At 40.8% G+C, this 21728-nt stretch overlaps 3 protein-coding genes across 3 annotated transcripts; 2 read left to right on the forward strand and 1 right to left on the reverse strand.

Annotated features, from left to right (window-relative positions):
* Positions 1-5211: 5211 nt before the first annotated feature.
* Positions 5212-6099, forward strand: LOC104271553 (arylamine N-acetyltransferase, liver isozyme-like). The gene has a single exon (XM_009866253.1). The coding sequence runs from the start codon at positions 5212-5214 to the stop codon at positions 6097-6099; it is 888 nt and encodes a 295-aa protein (XP_009864555.1).
* A 4027-nt stretch (positions 6100-10126) lies between these two features.
* LOC104271560 (arylamine N-acetyltransferase, pineal gland isozyme NAT-10) lies at positions 10127-10999 on the forward strand. The gene has a single exon (XM_009866264.1). The coding sequence runs from the start codon at positions 10127-10129 to the stop codon at positions 10997-10999; it is 873 nt and encodes a 290-aa protein (XP_009864566.1).
* A 6303-nt stretch (positions 11000-17302) lies between these two features.
* On the reverse strand, positions 17303-21341 carry MPHOSPH6 (M-phase phosphoprotein 6). The gene is made up of 4 exons (XM_009866277.1): positions 21232-21341; positions 19579-19669; positions 18145-18242; positions 17303-17689 (listed from the first exon to the last, which is right to left on the reverse strand). The coding sequence occupies exons 1-4, from the start codon at positions 21339-21341 to the stop codon at positions 17539-17541; spliced, it is 450 nt and encodes a 149-aa protein (XP_009864579.1). The 3' UTR covers positions 17303-17538.
* Positions 21342-21728: the final 387 nt, after the last annotated feature.

Consider the following 21728-nt stretch of genomic DNA (forward strand, 5'->3'; position numbering starts at 1 on the left):
CTCACTGCCTGAATTATAATTCAATCCAGTGGCATTACATGCAATCCTTCTCCCTATTTCTGACAAACATCTAAAGTTTAAGCTTTCCCTTTCCATCTACACCAGTGTAAGGCAGAACATATTAGCATGAATCAGGAAAAGAAATTGATTTTCACAACTGCTCCTGCATCTCTTTTTGATTTGGGTACAAATAATTTCTTCCTAGCTCAATCAAATCACTCCCCTTTGGTTTGTGCTTAGCTGGAAGCAGTCTCTGCCCATCCCCTACTCCTTTCATCTCTTAAAAGCTTTTCCAAATACATCTAGAGTGGCAGGGCAGAGCGAGGAAGCTGTATGTCTCTTTCTTTATTACTTTGCGCTGCCACCTGAGGAAAGTCATACCCACCTCTTAAATGAATACCGTATTGTTTTTCGAATTTAATAGCCAGGAAAACAAAGACAGCCAGTGCTGAGTTTCCTACAGGAAGCCATACACCTGCCCTTTTTTTTCCCTCTCACATTCACAACACCCTCTCAGCTTGTCAGTCCCAGGCCTGTGCTGCGCTGTGCTGATACTTATGGACTGGCTATTTATGACCGAAAACTGATGACGAGATATATTAGTGGACAGTTCTATGTTGTTTCAGAATTTACACAACTCCTGTTCTGTCAGTGGGATAACCAGGCAGCAGTATTTCTTTGAACTGAAAGCATCCTCCATGCATTTCACTTGCTCCCACTCACCCGTGGACTACTGGGAATACAAGCTTCTCTCATGGGAGTGCTCTTCTTCTCCCAGTGTTATTGCACATTAATTATCATGGCTGAACTCAAACATATGTGCAGAATTATTTTTCAGAAACATATCTGTTCTACTGAGGATGTGTTTGCAGTTACTAATTATATTGATATAAGGAGAGACGATGAATCTTAATCAGATACCTAAAGGCTAAGATTTTTAGTATGAGAAATTTCTCAAATGTAATCACTTTGCCCTTTGAGAAGATGCTTGATTTTCCTTTATGTACAAATCATGGAAACATTACAACTATGCACTTGTAATTAAGTAAATTATATGTGAATTATAATTAAATAAAAAAATCAAGAATTGTGACGTGGAAGTATTCAGCTGTTTTGTTCCCCAAATTACGTGTATTCCCAAAGTAAAAAAAATCATTAATAACTGCAGTTGTCCTGATTATTTGTATAAGCTAATATTTTGCAGCTAAGGTTTTAAAAAATGCAATAACTCACTGACCCTTGCACATCTTTCTATAATAGCAATTTATAGTTAATAAAGCTGCTGCTGTTGTGTACGTTTAAAACGTATTTCATAAAGACACAGTGAGCTCCCCAAATCCCCATCTTCCCAAATGCATCTCTATGTGCTTGGCTGCATGTGTGCAATAGTCTCTTATGGCCCATGAGGTTACCCCATGAAATGAAATGTTAACAGCTTGCCCTGTAGTGGATTGCCAAAGAAAAAGGGGCTGCTTGTAAGTGTGGACCAGCAGCTTGTAACACAGATGATCAGAAGAAACTGTCCCAGGATCTGGTTTGTTTGCAAGCTGTATCCTTCTTTGCTCCCCACCTTAAGGAGGCAGAGTGTCAGGATGGAGGTAAAAGTCCAGCCAGGTCTCACAGGGGCAGGTCCATGCAGAGCGAAGAAGCTCCATCATTTCTGGAACCTATTCTAGGTGATCCTGCTTTGGGGGGACGAGTTGGACTAGATAATCTTTTGAGGTCCCTTCCAAGCCCTAACATTCTGTGACAAACATGGGAAACACGAGAAAACACCATTTGTCTCCGTGTGCCTGGGTGTCTCTTGTGCTTTGGGCTGTTTCAGAGGCTTAGGGGAAGGTGCTGTTACCTCCATTGCTTCAGAGATTCAGCAAGTGAAGAGCAAACAATAGTAGGAGAAATCACTTTCAGCTGACTCATCTCCTTGAGCGTGTGCTCCAGCTGCTGCCCACTTCATGGCGCAGCTCGGCACTTCTGGCCCTCCTGCTCAGCACGCCCATGGAAGCAGATTTTATTGCTGAGCAAGCAAATGAAGCTCTCTGTTGGAAGGTGGGGACAAAGGTTGCCCTTCATCGCAGATTGCACTAGTTTGCTTTTTCTTTATCACTAACTTCAGAAGCAAATCCTTAAGGGCACAGCAGGCTCAGTGAGCACAGTGCCCTCCGGGAGCAGCATCCTTGCTGCTGAAGGATGAGCTTGTCTTTGAACCCAAGAATTTAGACAGCTGAGGGACCTTGCTAAATTCCTTTGCTGCTTCAGCATACATGTAGCCATCAAAGTGCCCCAGATGCTGAAGCTCCTGGGTGACCCATGGGATTGAGGATGGGGTTATAACCACTTACAAAATTTCTCCTTTGCATTCCTAGAGGGCTTCGATTTTCAATCAGTAATGTGGGAGGTTAAAAATCTACTCAATATTGAAAGCAATTTGAGGACGGGATGGATTATTTTCAGGCTCTGTACAGCACCTTACACAATGAATTGCATGACAGGACTTTCTAGTGCATATGTCAATACAACTAAACCAATAAAAACCATCAGATTATAAAGCATTATAAGAGAAGATTATAAAACATTGTAAGATTATAAAACATGATAAGAGCGCTATCCGCTGCTGGAGAATAGTGCTGTCCCTGCCAGGCAATAAAGGCAGCCTGGACCTTTAAGAACAGCAGCTCCCAGTCCAAATAAATCTTCCTGGGAACTTTGGAGTGAAGGAGGGTGGAAAGCCTGAGCTCACTGGATGAGAGGTAAGTGTTCGCGTGTCTGATCTTTAACTTCAACCTGCAGCCTGTCTGGAAAAGCCCACCCCCGTGGGTCTGTGTACCATGTGCTTAGCACTGCAGGCATATTAGCAAAATATAAGTTACAGTAACCTCAGGGCTGACAGCGTATGTTGCATTGCAAAACGTTGTCCAAGTACAAAGATCAAGTGCTCGAGACTTAAACTAACCCCTTTATGCTGAGCCAGAGTATATGAAAAACCCAGCTACTGACTCACACTGTAGCTTAAAATCAAACCAATGGTATAGGCATGTGCAAAAGGATCCAATCTTGGAAGCCTCTTATGAATTTTAGCAGAGAACTGTTCCTAATATTCAGCCTAATTATGAAAGGACACAATGATCCCCTGGGATGCCTGCAGACAGGCAGAACTAATGTCTGCATGAATGCTGAATGAAGCTCGGCTGCTGCAGGAGCAAAACCAAACAAGGCTGAGATCCGGACTGAGGCTTGAAGATATTTAGGAACCTGGAATGCAAACTGTCCCCTGGGCGAGGGTTTACTGGCTGCTGCAGCCCCGTTGCTAGCGCAGTGGGAATGGCTGTGCCAAGGAGAAAAGCTGCCTCTGGGAATGTAAGGGAGTAAACACTGGTTTACGTGAATACTCCCTAATGCAGCTGATTTTCTGCTGCAGTTGTATTATACTTAAACTGCCTTAAGTATTCATTGAGCTCTGAGTCCATTCTGTAAGCTACCATGAGGCTGTCTCTACTATACAGATTTCAGATTGATGAGGCCACAGAAGAGCATCTGGAAAGCAGAGGCATGAGCTGCAAATTTCCCAAAGTGTGTTTTCCAAAAGCCTCATTATCAGCACCCTGTGCAGGCTCTTGATGGGTTGGTTGCTCGTGGCTGGAAGAAGGGAGCTGGTTAGATGCTGCACTCTCACCAGGGCAGTGAGGACACCCAGGCCCAGGAGATAGGTTGCGGGAAGGGCATCAGGTCTTCTGTTGCTTGCCCAGAGTGGGGAATGATTAGCATTTGCCTGAAAGCAAATTTTAAGTGTATTAGTCTCACTCACCAGGTTAATGGACTCACCTGGGGACCTCAGGGTCATGGGGCTTCAGCTTGACACTGTCTCAGGGAAAGGATGTTTCTATCTGGCTATGCAAAATGACTAAAAGTGGGACTAGAAAGAAATATGAGGCAGAGGACCACAGGATGAACTTGCCAGTATACACGTGCGCTGTCTGTTGGGGAGGGAGTGGTTCTCTACAGCCAGTGTTTCCAAGGAGATCATGCTGGAGATGACTGCCTTGATGGGATGGGAAAAAACATTAGAGACACATTATTATTTTTTCATGTAGCCTCTTTGGGTCCTTTTGAAGTGAAATTGTTTATTTCTTATTCCCTTATTGGGATAGTCCTCTATTTTACTATTTTATTACATTTTCCCATGTTTTTGCATCAGCTGATCTGAATCCTGACACCAGTACAGATCAGGAGCAATACAACTAAGACAAGTGAATTCTGCTGCTGAAATCAGAATTGGCATTAAAGTCTAGAGTTTAGGTCATCTGATGTGCTGATCTGCTGGGGCAGGGGTATTTCCACCTATGTGCTTATGGTGGGATTTTGCATCTTGGCCACACAGCCAGTACCAGTGATGGTCTCTGTCTGCTAATGAAGGGAAAAAAGATGAGAGAAATGAGGACACAAAACATATGCAGTAATTTGAGCTGGAACTAAGGACTTTGTAAAAGAAACCAAAAGCCACTGAATATGCCTTGAATGTATTCTTAGTAATTATCAATTCATCCGACCCTTAGGTTAGAAAAATTAACAGTTCCTTCCTTTCCACAGCCAGGGTCAAATCTGTGTCTGAACTCCCCAGGGTAACTAAAGAGATTAAGAAAACAACAATCTACTTCACATGGATGCTTGTCTCAAATGGTGACACACTGAGCTGCTAATCCCAGTTAGCTGAAGCTGTGAAAGTAAAACCTAGTTAAATTACCTGTGGAATGAATAAAGAATTGCTTACCTGTTACAGTAAAAGAAACAGCAAGGAATTGCTGTGAATTTTATGCCAATGTGGTTTAGCAGCTTTTCTGTAAACCTATGGTTTGTCAGTTTTATACAGCTTTTTGTCACATAGGGCTCTCATCCAGGGCTAGAGACTCTGTTGTGCCACTGCTGTGTCTTCCCACAGGGAAGACATCCACCTGGCTTGAAGACAGCCTCTGAGAGAGAGATCATTATTGTCACCTGCTCCTAACCTCATCTCTTTTTTTAAAAAGAAATACAGATGTCACGGGCTGCTCTAGCCCACAGTCATCTCCTATCAAGGGCACAGGTTTCCTTCAAATCCTCACTAACAGCCTAGGCTACAGGTGCAGGCTGGTTAACCCATACTACAGAAATAGGAGTAAACCCCTTGAGAGTCGCACAACAGTAACTGGCTATTTTTCTGCTCACACAGACACAATGAACATTCAAGAATATTTTGCAAGAATTTCTTACAATGAGTCCTGTAAGGATGCAGACTTGCAAACCTTAACAGTCATCTTCCAGCATCACATCCGAGCCATTCCTTTCGAAAACCTCAGCATGCATTGCGGGGAGCCCATTGAACTGGATTTGCAAGCTACTTACAATAAGATTGTGAGAAAGAATCGTGGTGGGTGGTGCCTGGAAACCAACCACCTTTTATTTTGGGCCTTGCAAGAATTAGGGTATGATGTCTGTATTCTTGGAGGAAATAGTTATGAACCAGCAGAGAAGACATACACTGCTGAGATGAATCATATCCTACTGAAGGTGGTGATCAAGGGAAATCCCTACATCGTAGATGCCGGTTTTGGTGGTGCCTACCAGATGTGGCAGCCACTGATGCTGATTTCTGGGAAGGATCAACCCCAGACCCCTGGCATCTTCCGCTTCACGGAAGACAACGGCAACTGGTACTTTGAGAAAGTGAAAAGGAAGCATTATATTCCTGAGCAAAGTGTCCCTTTCACTGATACTCCATATGCGGGGAATATCAGAAAAATATATACATTCACTCTCAAGCCACGACATATAAACGACTTTCAGGAACTAAACACGTACCTACAAGTGTCTCCAGACAACATACTTCAGAAGAAATCAATCTGCACTCTCCAGACCACTGAAGGGGTTTATGGCTTAGTTGGATGGACCTTCACTGAGATGAAGTATAACTACACAGAGGACATGGACCTGATGCAGATCACGACTCTTACAGATGAAGAGGTTGAGAAGACGCTGAAAGACAAATTCAGTATGGTGCTGGAGAACAAACTTGTGCCTGTAAACGTTCGTGACTTGCCACCGAATTTAGTGGATACGATGTAATTCTAGCACTATGCTAGCGTCTTTAAATATCCACTATAAAAATGAATAATGTTAATTGACTAATGACTAATGAATAATGTTAATCTGATTCTAAAGTTGAGCTGGTCAGATAATCACAAAGCCTGGTAAATTCAAGTACATCACTAATTAACTACATATACTGTATTTTTTTTTGAGCTTCTCCTTCTTTAGAAACTGACACATCTTACTACCTCTGATTTGCTCGTATGGAAATTGCTTTTTGACTCCATAACATTTTGTTCCACCTCTCTGGATCTCATTTTATTTCAGATATATTTTTGTGGCAAAGAAGACAAAAACGGTACAGATGGAAAAGTTGTCTTGCCATTTCACACAAAAGACCACTAACCTTTTTAGGTATTATTTCCAATCTTTTCAACAGAGTTTTACAAATTAGTCACTTCCTTTAACAGTCTGAAATAGAAAGTTGAGATGAATTTAGCTTTCAAAGACCTCAAAAGAAAAGGAAAGATTAAGACTTTCTCAAAATAAGCCACTATTAGGTGCTGATTAGCTTATGAAGAAATAAGGCAAAAGACTGGAGTCCTATTCCCCTACCAGAAATCGACTTAAAGTGAGTTATTTATTCAAGGGCCCTTAAAAAAATCCCAAAAGCCCTCTAATTTTGAGTGCTCAATTTCTCTGAGTCTGATTTTTCCATGTCTGTGAAATGGAAACAAAGTCAATAGAAGCTGAGAAGATTTGACACTTCTTAAAAATCAGGCTTTTGGTATCAAAAATGGAAACAATCAAGGTAGGATCAACCTTTGCAAATTGTAGTCTAAACTCCTGGGGCCCAAGCCTCCTGCAATGTCAAGCAGGCATGATGGCATTATAGATAAAACTCTTCACATTTATTATAAGCAGCATCCTATCGAAAAAAGCTACTGTAAAAAAGTAATACTGCAGATGCAAAAGAAAGCGTCAGGAAGTTAAGCTGTGTCACCAGTGTGGTTTCACAGCATGTGACGTGTAACACAACACTTGATGATGCCTGTGGCATCAGGATGTGTACAGGCTGCGTCATGAAAGAGGTGACAGAAGAGCATCAGTCCTCAGCCATGCGGAAAACTGGGTCACTTGTGTTAGTCAACCACAGGCTCATGGGGCACCTGGTTTGATTAAAACTTGTGCTTTCCCAGATGCAGCCTAATAGCTCTTTGCCTTCTCAAAAGTGGCCTCCAACTCCTTCCCTCTGTCAAACAAAGAGAACGGTCTCACAGGGAGAGAATTAGATAAGTAGCCCCACAACATTCTGCAGATGCAGAAGGCCCAAGAGAGGAACTGCATTACTTTGTTCTCACACACAACACTGTGCAAAGAGATAGTTGTAATGGTATTTGTTAGAGGTGGTAACTCCAAAATAACCACCTGCTGCAGTTGAAGCTTTGAAGAGATCAAAAAAGTCCCTTTGAGAGCAAAGAAGGGTCATTTTGTGCATCCGCAGAGCGTGGGAACATGCAGCCTGCGACACCTTGGTAATTCAGTGCACCCACAAGGAAGCAGATGAATATCCTCCACTGCAAAGTGCTGGCTTGCAAAATAACAATAATTTTAAAAAGTTACAGAGCCATTTGCAACTATCTACTGCAATTATTCCACATGGAAAACAAGTTCAGTCTGGTCTTAACCAGTGGAAAACATAAACATCTAGTAATAGAGAAGAAACAAAGTTTAATTTGCTCATGGATCAACGAAGTCCAAAAATGTGCATTCATTTAGGGTGGACTCTGCCCTTTCATGGTATATAAGATCCAGGAGTGAGGATCAGCAGAGCTTACAGAGGAAGACAGCCCTCACAGTCTGTATCCACTCCTGGCTTTACTGACTGCTGGTGCCCAAAAACCCAACCCACAAGGTGAATACAGCAATAAATACATAAGCCTATCTTAAGAGGTAAGTTTATTTTCTTAAAAACTCCAAAAACCCCCACATGGTTACTTTATGATGTTAAAGGACCTGGGCAACATAAGCAAATTTCTCTTTAGGGAAAGTGTTATAAAAATGTATGGACATAGAGCTAAAAATATCTCCTGCTAAACTTGGGCTCTTAAAGAGGACAAAATAGTGATACTGCAATTTTAATTCTTCCCTCTTCCGCTCTTGAGGAGGAGATTCACTTCAGTGTGAGAGATGCTTTTGTTTAGATACAAGAGTAGATATAAATTTAGAACTACAACCTCCTCTTGGAAGCTACTCTTTTAGATTTTTAGTTTTATATAAAACATTGTAAATGCGAAGGAAGTAAAAGAGAAATCTAATAATCGACAGATTCTGCTCTGTGGGAATAAAATTACAGTCCTTTAAAAACAACCTAAAAAAAAAAGAAACTACAAACTGTGGTTTCTGTACCCCAGAAAGTCCATATGCTGACGATACAGGCAGACAGATAACGTTTTAGCAGTGGAAATGCTAATAGTGCGTATAGTCCTGGTAAGGAATATTTTTGTATGAGCACTCTCATTTGCACATTTAGAAATAGTTCTTCAAAGTCCTTCTGCTGATGTTTTTCTCTGCATAAATCATAGCCACATCCATGGGACTACCTTTTCCGTATCCAGCTTTTCATTTGATCTTCTCACAATTCAAAAGAACTTTCATCAGTAGCTTTCATCTCCTGCAGCCAAGATCTAATGGTGATCAATCATATTATGGAGCTGCGGAGAGAAATTACAAATGACATAACCTCGAGAACCAGCTTTATGCTGGTGTGAGCTATTTATCATTCAGAATTTTGACTGGGTAGGATTGGATAGACTTGGATTCTGCAAATCAAAAGAAAAAAGTGCCAGCAGTCTTATGTTCTACTTAACAAATACTACATTGAGAATATCCTCCAACAATACACTTAAATATCACTGGAAGCTAAATTCCCTTCTGTAGAGGATAACATGCGGTTTTTCACAGGGCTCTCCATTCACTTTGGACAGCTGCTTCTATACCATGCATATGCACATCATGAATCTGTCACTGAAAATCATCTTGAGAAATTCTAGTTTGCAGTAAACATTCAACGGTTCACCGCTGAATTTATCTGAATACAATAGTCTTCCTGAGTCGCTCATATTAAACCTCAGCTTACTGTAAGCACAAAAGATTTCCAAGTAGCTTTGTGGTCTGTCAGGAAGCTAAATATTTGCAGTAACTCCAGGCTGCTGAAATGTTTAGCACTTTCTTTGCAAAGGTACAAGCCTTCAAATCATTTTGTGCCCAGCTCCAGATCCAAGCGGACGATCTACAGCACATTATGCCTGTTTTCAGGGCATGGTGGGGAATGGAGATGTGCTCTTTGACTTTTAGGTCACTTGCCTCCATTCAGATTTATTATTCCAACACCAAACTGAGTGTGTGCGACACTCAGCAGAGAAGAGACTCAGTGGTCTGAGACTCTTGCAAAGGTCGGAGACTGTTTTTCAGTTACAATTATCTGAATAAAACTTGACACATTCCAAAATGTGCAGGGAGTACCATTTTCACTTTTTGTAAGTGGTGCAAGAGTGAGGTGTACCAAACGAGCAGTTCGTTTACCATTACATAGCTCAGTGGCAGACTTATGAAAAGAACATGTGAATCCTGGCTCAAATTATCCTCCCTCCAAGTAGCAGATGACACCGCTTCCCCCACTGACATTTCTTTCATTGAACAGTGGCTTTAGACCGGTTTTCATGAACCCTCCTCAACACTCCCTGGCATGAGCTTACATTTCTTCTTAACCCCACTGGTACAGTGCAAATACAACAAATCCCTGGTTCACAGCCACCACATATCAAGCTGGAATTGCATCAGCTCTGCCCCGTAGGGATGACTCTTAAGGCAAAGAGCAAACCCTCATGTGCACTGCTTTTCTTTGCTCGGGGAACCATTTCATATGAATACTTGTTACCTTTAAAAACCTCTCAGATGAGGTTCACTTCACTGGCAGCAGCTTGGGCAGTTTTCCACAGCATCATAAATCATTGATGTAAAGAAACAAAACCAAAATGCAATTCCTTCCTTTACAGGTGACATGAACCTTGAAGAGTATTTTACGAGAACTGGCTATAAAGGTTCCCTTGAAAAACAAGATCTGGAAACCTTGACCGATATATTCCAGCACCACATCCGTGCTGTTCCCTTCGAAAACCTCAGCATCCATTGTGGGGAGAAAATTACGTTGGAGTTGGAGCATGTTTATAACAAAATCGTGCGGAAGAAGCGGGGTGGGTGGTGCATGGAGAACAACCAGCTCTTGGGATGGGTCCTGAAGCGCCTGGGTTACGACGCCAGCTTTCTGGGAGCCTACGTGTTCAATCCACAGCAAAATGCGTACGCCAACCTCATGACCCACCTCCTTGTAAAGGTGGTTATCGATGGCAAAGTCTATATTGTTGACGGAGGCTTTGGCGTATCCTATCAGATGTGGCAACCGATGGAGCTTGTGTCAGGGAAAGACCAGCCCCAGGCTCCCGGTGTCTTTCGCTTCACAGAAATAAATGCCATCTGGTACCTCGAGAAACTAAGACGGAAACAATATGTCCCCAATCAAAATTTCTCTAATTCTGATCTCCTGGAGAAAAAAGAGTGTCGGAAGGTTTATATGTTCAGCCTGGAGCCACGGACAGTGGAAGATTTCTATTACCAGTGCACGTACCTTCAGACGTCTCCAGATTCCCTCTTCACAAAGAAGTCCATCTGTGCCCTCCAGACCACCGACGGTTTTCATGCGCTAATTGGGTGGACACTCACCAAGACCACGTACAACTACAAGGAAAATACGGATCTGGTAGAATTTGTAACTCTCGAAGATGAAGAGGTGGAAAAGACACTCAAAGAGAACTTCAACATAACCCTAGATAAAAAACTTGTCCCAATTAACATCAAAGGAATTTATACCATCTAGATGGCCAGAAAAACCTACAGTAATGCTACGTATCTGCAGTAGCTTCCACTGCCTGCGCAATCACTACTGTAAGATTATGTGATTCTTTTGCAGGAGATTGAAGGAAAAACACATTAATACCAGATTACAGTGAATTTCATTCTCGGAAAAGTCAAGAATTTAAGACTCTTCTCTCGGGTAGATAGAATTATTTGCTGTGAGATGACTGCAATTCAATATTTGGCACAAATGTAGGTTCTGATTTGAATCTGGTTATAAACTTGGATAATAAAGTTGTCTGGGGAATTCTGGAGTCCCTACAGCACATAAATAGGAGTATGGATTATTAATCGTGATATGCTGCCAACACATTTTCTGTGGTTATTATAGGGAGAAAATGCATCTGCAAGCATTTAAACATTGAAGTACACATTTAAAACTTGAAGATATAACCCCTTGCAACTCATCTCATTTCTCTACCTTTAATATAAGTAAAACAATGTCTTTGAAAGAAGCATTAGAAGGCATAAATCCTTTCACTGTCAGAAAAATGTCGTACAAAATGAAAAGTATTGTCAGGTGCTTCCCTCTTGCCATTGCTGCAGTTAACTGCCCAATGTAATTTTTGGTATGTATGTTTTTATGGTGATGCAAATTGTATATATCACAGCATTACTGTGGCCGATGGTCTCTGAGGACATACCTACAAGCTTCGCTTCTAATACATAATCATCCTATAAAGTGTGAATAGTGCTTAAAGATCACAGCTGGCTTAGATTTACTTCTATCTCCGAAAGGGTAGAAATTTTGGATTTTTAGCATTGAAAGTTACTTGTGTTGCAAAGGTAGAACCATTAAGCTGACCCCACTATACCCTTAATTTTGCCCTCTTTGTGTACAGCAAATATGGGGGTCCATAAGGTTCAGTGAGTTCATTCATCTGAAGTGAAAAAAAAAATGAAGAAGCCAATCAAATCTAAAGGAATCCCCTTCTTCAGAATTATTTCACAATCACACTTCCCGTTTTTTAAATATTTTTTTTAAAACAAGGAAACCACTGAGAAAGAGGAAGTATTCTCAAATGCATTAAAAAAACAGTACTGAAAAACACCCTTTCTCCCTAAACTATGAGAATCCTGAGTATAGGTTAAATGTTGATTCCTCCCACTGCCAGTGCATCTTTTTGCTCAAACACATCATATGATTATAAATCTCACAAATGCTGCTTAATGTATACCTGAAAATAAATAAAATAAAGACAAAAAGCAACACTGTAAATACAATCTCCCCCCTCCCAGCTGCATGACTCCTGCACACCCCATTTGTGAAGTAAATGAGGTCTGTTCAATCACGTCATTGATGTGCCGGCCACCCCACCACAAACTTTTTGAGCCAAAACAGCCAATATGAACAAATTTGTCAGCAGTGCTGGAGATGGTAAGTTCCTACAGGTTTCTGGAAAAAGAGCTCGTAGGCTGAGGAAGAATAAGGTCACTGAGAAGGGGGAGGAGGACCAGTGGTCACCTCCCCTACTGGTCCCAGCAGCTCTGTGCTGGCCACAGCATGTGGTGGCTCTCCCCTGCTGACCACCCGTGGTGGCAGCTGATGGACTGGGTGCACGCGATGGCCTGGGATGAGGAACCAAGGGACACCGAGAGATCTAGGAGGTAGGAAGGTTTTCTATAATTAATGGAACTTAAGGACTGTTTTCTCTAATTTTTCCTCATATTATTCTCTCATACTAAGGTCTCATTAAGATTTTTTACCCCTTTCTAGATGATTGATCAAACCAAGGTATTCCCCATGACTGTTACAAGGGAAGGTTACAAGCTTCGAAACACTCACCATGTTCATTCTACCTGACAGAAACTCCCAGCTGCATTCACCCAGGTCACAAACTGTATTTCTCAATGCAATGAACTACAGTTTTCTGGTGCTGCTGCCTTGAGGACAGCCATTAACAGGCTTGTTATTTTGCCTCCATTCTTCTCCAGAGATGTTCCTGCTCTTGCTCCCGGGTAATTACTCAGGTGATGGTGTGCAAGGGCTTCTTGGGCAAGTCTGCAGACTCATGTTGGCATTTTAAACTGTGCTTGCAATGACAGCACTCAACCCAGATACCTCTTCTACTATTCAGTCCTTACTAAAGATCTACAGGGCTGCCAATAACTGAAGCTTCAACCTTCTGGCTGCCTCTGTTGATAACCACTCTCTGAGGTGCATTTTTCCTCATTTTAACAATTATAACCAGGTTCTCACTGTGCAACATCAGATCACATAAAGAAATGTCAACACGTACACCTGAGGAACAGTTTCACAGTTTACTAAAGCTCCCCAAAAGCTGATGAAAGCAGGTTATTGAGGTATGAATGCCAGACCTAAACTGTCTCAAAGGCTTAAGATGAGAATGGTGTAAAATCAAAGAAAACCAAACTAAACCAGAGGCCTCATGCTGGGATTCCATTAAAAAGGCATTACTGGAGAAGGCTGTGCTGGTTTTGGCTGGGATAGAGTTATTTTTTTTTCATAGTAGCCGGTATGGGGAGCTGTGTTTGGGATTTGTGCTGAAATCAGTTTTGATAATTCCAGGATGTTTTCCTTACTGCTGGGCAGGGCTCACACCGAGCCAAGGCATTTTCTGCTCCTTAGCCCACCCCACCAGCGAGGAGGCTGGGGGGGGCACAAGCAGATGGGAGGGGACACAGCTGGGACCACAGACCGCAACTGACGCAAGAGATGTTCCACACCACATGACGTCATGCTCAGCGCATAAAGCTGGGGAAGAAGAAGAAGGAGGTGGGGACACTTGGAGGGATGGTGTTTGTCCTCCCAAGTCAGTTACACATGATGGGGCCCAGCTTTCCTGGAGGTGGCTGAACAGCTGCCTGCTGGTGGGACGTGGTGAAGGAATTCCTTGTTTTGCTTTGCTTGCGTGTGTGGTTAAACCATGACAAAGGCAGATGCTCTCCCAGACTCAAAAGAAAAGAAACAACCAAGTCAGCTCTCAGAGACACTTGCATTCACATGCAGAAAAAAAACCATGGCATGTATGACATCCTTCACTGCCATTATGCTTTGTTCTGAGAAAGGCTTAGTAAGAGCTTAAGCTTGACTGTTGTTGAAACGAAGCAGAACAAACTCTTACAACCCCCACCCAGGACTTGTCTTATTCCAAATACAATTTAAAAGCATGTTATTCCAATTAACAGAAGGACAAGACAATTTATTTTTAAGTCTGAATGCTGGATTAAGCCCCAGAATCCCAGCCCAGCTACCCATTACTCATGCAATGCCCAGTGACAGCCACCCGCGACAGCGGAACTGTGTAATGGAGTGTCTTAGTAGAAAACAAGACACATAACAGAAGAAACACAGTTCAAACTCCATGAACATCCTACCCCCTCCCCAGAGAATCAAAGTTTAATCAGCTCATGCATTACTAAAGGGAGGACACAGGGTGGCTCATTTCAGCTGGACTCTGGTCCTGGACTTTTTGAGACCTAGCACTAAGCAGAATAAAAGTAACAAAACAAGAAACATCAGCAAAAAAGATTAAATCATTCAATACTTACATGTTTCCAACATCACCAGTTATTACAGAAGCAAACACTGTTGTTCTGTCAAAGGGAGGGACAAAACTTCACCTGACAAGAGACTTGCTTAAACTTAACACCGTGAGCTGTCAGGGAGCACGAACTCCAACACATACTTTGCTTTGTTCGCTTTAATAGGTACCTTAGTGTAACACGTACAAACACTGCTGGGTGTCTGATAACTCTTTACCCATTAAACTTTGCAAGTAGCCATTTTCCTTAACAGAAATGCTTACTGCCTATTCCAACTCGCCTTTGTTCTCAAATAGGAAACGCTTTTCACTTAGAAACACAACCATGTGGGAAAATTCTACAGCTGAGGAAAGTTGCAGATGAAAATGCATTGGCATTTGAGACTGTGTCGGAGCCAAGAAAGCTTGAATTAATGTAGGTTGGCATTACGAATATTTCACTGCTACGCTTACATCTCTGTCAAGAGCAGTTCAAGCACAGATTTTATACAGCAGAATGCTTCTACCCTGGATAGGAAGCTAGAGGCATACTTATAATACATACATTATATACAAATATATATGTATTTATAAGGTTGGAAATATAGATGAGTATCTCAGATCATCCCATCATAAAATGCCTGCTTGTAACTTTGGGCACTTTAAGTACATTAAAAAAATCACATAGCGCTGATTTTTAGTTTTATCTTGCTCATAATGATGCACTATGACTGGTGCTTTAAAAGGTCATGAATAAGAGACTGTGCTAAAATTTAGTAGTTGGTCTTACTGTAGCATTTCAATAGCTCACCCAGCCACCAGCTAAATGTGAACATCATAGCACCCAGATTTAAAGACAATAAACCAAAATCTAAACTTTCTTCATTTTTAGAAACAGAGGAACATTCTTCCACACTCCCGAATTACAAAATCATGGATTTTCTAGGAAGCTGTTTAGCGTTCACTCACTCTCTTACGTACACACCACGGCACTCATATTTCCAGCCATCCCACAGGAAAAGACATGAAATTAAGGACCAACGTACAGGAGACTCCCCTTTAACTGTGCAAAATTCCACCCCGTCCATTTGACTGAACAGAACTCTGCAATGCAACAGAGTTCCCTGAGCAGAGCCTTGGCTTCACCTGAAATTCCTCTGACCCTCTAATTCTTCTCAAAATTACCCAAAAGCTCCTGTACACGACACCACTGGCACCTTCTCCAATCCACCATCTCTCAGGGTGGGCAACTGCAGTGACATTTCCTGGTTGCTGGTGGTTCAGTGCAACGCATCTTCCCCTCTCAGCTATCCAGCAGCACAGCTATGCAGAAATTCTCTCTCCATTGCAGAAATGTGTTCAGATAGAGGGGAATCATTTTCCTACTAACGAGCAGGAAAGAATAATGGGATATATTCAGAGTTTTTCTAGTGATGACCAACAATAAATCATTTCTTAGCTCAGGTCACATCTTCCATGGGAAGAAAAACGTCTTGCCATCATTAACTTCTTTTCAGCTAGCAATAATATATGATCAGGTTTTAAGTAATTGAACCAGCAGCATTTAATTAGCTCTGAAAAACTATCTCAGATCATGCATCACAGACTTTCCTCCCGTATGAGGTCCTCTTACTAGGTTAAAAGTGTATTTCTCTTCCCATGTGTGATCCATCTTGAATATCTAATGAGGTGCTCTTGATATATGGATTATAGCTCGTATATCACACACAAAATACAGCAGACACACAGTCTTTTTCTTTACATAATTGAGTTTCCTGTCTTGCTTCACTGAGTTGTTAAAAAAAGACCAAAAAAACCCCCAAACCTCTCGTGTCCGTGACACAGTGGCCACTACTTGCTTCAATTTAACAAATTCCTCTTTCTCCAGAGTCAGCATTAAGGCTAAGTAACTTAGTCATGTCATGGGGGAAATTAAGTAATAGAAAGAACTATTTCTTGTTAAAAGCCAAAATACAGAGAACTGTTATGATTTTAGACAAGACCACGCTGACATTTTTCAACAGGCCCAGAGGACTGACTGTCCAAAACCATGATGTTGCTGTCCTAACATTACTTCAGATGGCTTCATTGTTCACTAAACAGAAGAAGAGAAGTCAACGGATATTTGGAGACACCCATGGCCAGCAAAAAATAGGATCCCTTCTTATATCAGAGTGTATCAAGCATCAATTTTACACTAAATTAGCTAAACCACAATCATTAACCACAAAAAACCAGTTTTTATTAAGCTTTCAGTATGTTTCTCAGTCGTTATTATTCTTTCATGACAAGACTGGGATAATTACAATATTGGATTATTATTTTTTTTTGCTGAAAAAGAGGAAAGATTATCAAACTTCTTCTGGAAGATAGAAATTAAGATTCACAATCTGTTCAAGTGTCAAACTGTAAACATTGCCCAGTATTTGGCTTGCTCTATAAAAAAAAAAATACTACAAATCCCTCCATTTTTAAATATGCTTTATATAAAATAAAACTCAACAAGATGGATTTTATATCTCTGCTCCTTGCCCATCTTATTTTTAGCACAGTAAAAAAAAAAAAGACATATTTCTGCTGATTTTTTTTTCAGTTTGAAGACAGAAAAGGGTTTCATTTTCGAAATAAAAAAAGCAGTGAAAGCTGAATTGCTTTACTGGATTGGACACGCTCGTCTTTACTCCAGATACTTCTTTCAGATGCTATCTCAAGTTGTAAATACTGTTGCTCTTGACTGCATGTGACACTTGATTTCGTTATGCACAACATTTAAAAAGACGGATGGGATTATGCTCCACACATTAAAAAACTGCTGAGAGGAAAGGATGTATGACATCCATTCTACACACAACCACTTCGAAAAGTGTCTGTCATGTGGATGGTGGAAATTTCAACGAGAACAGACTGGGATTTACAAAGCCTTTATGTTAAATAGCAAAAACTCCAAACCATCTCCAGTTCGTGATACTATATTTGGTAGGTAACATTTCTCTTAGCTCCAGTTGTGCGGTTGACATTAATCCTGAGGTTTTAAGAATTTTTTCTTAGCTTTCTTGCTAGGTCTTGTGTTACTATTCCCATCTTCATCTTCATCCTCATCCTGGAGTACACGCTGGTCTCTCTTTCTCAGGAATTTCTTTCCTATTGTTCCCACTAATGTTTCATATCTGTAATGATAATTAAAAAATTACAGCTTTTACTAAAATCAGGGAAAATTTCAATGGAAGAAATAATAAATCTAAAAAGCAATTTAAGTGGTGTAAGAAATCTGGTCATCAGAAGCTTATGAAGCACAAATACTAAATGATCACTTATGCCATTATTATTAATTCCGACAGTTTGGAGTTGTTAGCAACGTGGAACAAGGAGGGAATTAGCAAGGAGTGTCTGTATATCAAAGGGCAGAAAAGCCCTGTAAGATATTTTACCCCCAAAAGTGATGGAGATTCCACCAAGAATACACACCAGAACTGGAAAAACAGTCCTGTAAAGTACCATATGTCTTGTGAGTGAGTTTTTTTTTAATTTTGTTTGTTTGCTTTTGTGTTTCTTCTCCCACACACAATGCAGTAACACATCATATTCCTAGCTAATATTGATTATGTCATAAAATATAACTTGCCTTCTGGCCATTTCTTCATCTGACACATCAGCCTCCATTTTATCATCCACTTCAATTTCTTTTTCCTTGCCCTTAGAGTTCATTTGGATCATTAACTTCTGAAAACAAAGTAAGGAATAGCTTAAACACATAACTCTGACACAATGACAACTATGCCAAAATTCACTGGTAGGAGAAACTCATAAACGGGAAGAATCGAATTTAATAATTATTTGCTCTTCCCTGTTAGGCTAGAGCATACTGTTACAAAAACTCATGAAGAAAAGGCTGCTAAGCTGAGCTTAGAGTTTGCCTTTGGGAAAAGACACAACACAGAGATGCAGTTTTCAATGAATTGTACTATTCAAACATCCTCAAGGGCACACCAGGTGTCTTCAGGTGATCAGAGAATTAGATAGAATCACAGAATGGCCTGGGCTGGAAGGGACCTTAGAGATCATTTTAATCCAGCCTCCCTGTCACCAGGGACGCCACCTCTTGACTAGATCAGGCAACACACGGGGACCAAATGGGACCCGTGACCTTGGCGTTGTTAGCACCACGATCAACTGACTGAGCTAACTGGCCCCCTGATCATAATTAACTGGAACAGGTTGCCCGGGGCAGTTTTGGATGCCCCCTGCTTTGAGCAACCTGGTCTAGTGGGAAGTGTCCCTGCCCATGGCAGGGGGGTTGGAACTAGATGATCTTGAAGGTCCCTTCCAACCCAAACCATTCTGTGATTCTAATTTTTCATTGCAATTTTAGCACATTGTCCTTGAAATGGTTTTGTTAAGAAGGAAAAGTACTTGCAAGGGTTTACAATAAACTACTAGTAAAAACCATGAAGCAATAATATGCCACATCACAGTGAGAGTAAGTTCAAAAATCACTAAAAGAATTCCCCAGTAAATCACTTTGCATAGCCTTTTTGCACACCTTGTAGTCTTTCACGCCTTCATCCTCTTGCTTCAGTTCAGTGGTAGCATTTTTATTGCTACCTCAGTCTAGTTCTATCAGCATAAAACATTCCAGAAAGAAATCAAAGACCCTCTTGCCCAGAATTTTTACTTTGGAACAGGAAGCCTTTACTTATACAAGAAGCAAGTGTTGAATAAGCAGAGTTGAATGTTTGTAGGACTGGACTCTAAATTAAATGGCAGGAGGAAAAGTGAGCTATTGTTTTGGTGAGCAGCATGTGGGACAGTTTGCTCACTTCAGGGAGGGAAAATCTGCGGGAGTCATGCATCAACACAAGGAGATTAAAGCTTCTATTTACCAGATGCTGCACTGATCAACATTTTGGTTTGAATCATGGACTTTCTGTACACGGGAGGATTTATGGAAGGTGCTGCAAAGGCCAAACAGCATGCAGTGTGAACACTCAAATCCCCATCGCCAAAGGGCTTAGATCCTAATGCGAGAGCACATCAAAACAGAACATTTAAACAGTACCTCAACTTCTGGATTGAATCCTTTGAAGGACATTCTGCCATAAAGTAGATCCTCACATTGCATAAAGCTCCTCTCTTCTATTATAAAGCTCCTGCATGAAACCCCAAACCCAGCATTTTGTCAAATTGTGTGCTTTAACATACCAAATTAAACAAATGCAAAAGGCATTTTGCTGTCTTCTCTCCCCCCAATAAACAAAACCACAGTGTATTTTAAACCATCAACTACTTTCTGAAGCTTAATTGCTCTGATAAATCTCTCAATACAAGACGCTTGGAGTGCAAAGGAATACTTTTTGCCAGTAAAGCTGTGCCAGTTCCACAAGCAAAATTAACTCTCCTGACAAAAAGCACCCTTTGCTGGTATAATTCCACCTACATTAATGCTTTTGCCAGAATAAAAATACCACATAAATATCACTCTCCAGGTGGCATTACTACACCAGCAAAAGCTTCTAATTAATTTTTCATTGTGATGCTAGACCTGACATTAGTTGAGTCTGTCAGGATATAAAACACTGTAATTCTCTGTTCAGAAGAGAAAGATTTTCCCTTTCTCCCTCATTTTTCCTCTTTTAATGAGCATGGAGCGAGAAAAGAAACATGACCCTGAGGCGTTCGTAATACACGTTAGATAAAAGTACTTCCGTGAATTGTTCCATCCTTCTTTTCCTCACACACATATGCACCTCTTCGCTCATCCTCTTCATCTCCCATGTAAAATAAACTCCTACAATCATAGGAAGTTGGGCTGAAGAGATCAAGCTCCCTTTCTTCCCTCAAGGCAGGATCAGTTAAACATGTACCATGAACAGCAGAGGTCCATCTAACCTGTCCTCAAAAGACTTTCCATGATGAAGAATCCAGTGTCTCTTCAGGCAATATATTCCAGTGCTTCAATAGCCTTACTGTTAGAAAAATTCTCCCAATGTCCAACTTGAACCTTCCTTGCTGCAACTGAAGCCCAAATATCTCTTTGTCCTATCCACTAACAGTAATAGAAAAGCATTTATCAATGACCTTATTCAACTACAGTTAATTCCTTGGATCCCAGCTTCTTAAAAATTATATGTGCTCTCCCTCAACAGAATTTTTGTCCTCTTTTGAAAGGACAAAAATCAAGCAAGTTTAAAAGTAGCTCTCTTGCTATTTAAAGCACCTTTCTAAATAGCAGGATCCTTATTAGCTAAGCCTTCCTTTATTTTTACCATTCTCTCTCCTATTTCAAAAACAGGATTTGAAGTGAGCTGGACTCGAGAAGGCAGAACTGTTCTGAATGGACCTAACCGTGTGATCAGGGCTGAATTACTTAACACAGGGTTTCAAACTTCTTTTTTGAAACGAAGGGGAAAAGCAGTAATGAATGAATTGGTCTCCGCCTGAAAGAAACTAATTACATGCATCTAGAACAATGTGTGAGTGAAAGAAAACAACCCATAGAAGAAATGAAAGTAGGTCAAACTGCACTAGGCAACCTTGAGAACGTCCCTGAAAGTAAGTAATAAAAAATCCTGTTATACTCATCTGGCACTATTTCTGCTTCTGTTAATTTGTTATTAACAATACTTTTTTTTAAAGGAAAAAACATGTATATTCTGTTTCCACTCCACAACAATCCAATGACTATAAGAAGTACAAAACGGTGCAGACTTACTCTTTCTCCTTCAGATCCGGTAAATCAAGATACCAGTGTTCTTCACTAATTATCTTCTTTTCTTCCTCTTCTAGTTGTTTTTTAGTTTGTGAATCCAAACCCCTTTGCATGAACTAAAAAGAAACACACAAAAACACAGCTTCAGTTTTTTGCATCATGAATCTGTTGTGAACATGCAGTAATTACATGACAAAAATTATGCATTACACAATATTTAGCAGTCGATAAAAAGTAAAATGCTTTTTGTGATTTTTCTCTGAGTTTGGTCAGGGCAATGCGAAAGTCCAGTCAGCCACATCTGTACTTACACACAAAGAAACAGACATTTCCTTGTTAGTTTTGATGATCTGAGTCGCTATAATACTGTAACTTTGCTAAGATTCTTCTAATGTTTCAACAAAGGCTAGACAGAACATAATGGAGTTAAAATTACTACTGCATATTGGAAACCGTCCATACAAACAGCACTGGAACTCAGAGCTAGAGGTAGGTCATAC

This window comes from Apaloderma vittatum, unplaced genomic scaffold (assembly GCF_000703405.1).
Source record: "Apaloderma vittatum isolate BGI_N311 unplaced genomic scaffold, ASM70340v1 scaffold13240, whole genome shotgun sequence".
NCBI classification, from domain to species: Eukaryota; Metazoa; Chordata; class Aves; order Trogoniformes; family Trogonidae; genus Apaloderma; species Apaloderma vittatum.

Bases quoted from the DNA above. Each gene is read 5' to 3' on its own strand.
- LOC104271553 (XM_009866253.1), top strand. From the start codon at position 5,212: ATGAACATTCAAGAATATTTTGCAAGAATTTCTTACAATGAGTCCTGT.
- LOC104271560 (XM_009866264.1), top strand. From the start codon at position 10,127: ATGAACCTTGAAGAGTATTTTACGAGAACTGGCTATAAAGGTTCCCTT.
- MPHOSPH6 (XM_009866277.1), bottom strand. From the start codon at position 21,341: ATGCAAAGGGGTTTGGATTCACAAACTAAAAAACAACTAGAAGAGGAA. The intron at 19,670-21,231 runs GTAAGTCTGCAC...GGTTTCATGCAG, and splicing joins CCGGATCTGAAGGAGAAAGA to GAGCTTTATAATAGAAGAGA. The intron at 18,243-19,578 runs GTACTGTTTAAA...CTTTGTTTTCAG, and splicing joins GATTCAATCCAGAAGTTGAG to AAGTTAATGATCCAAATGAA.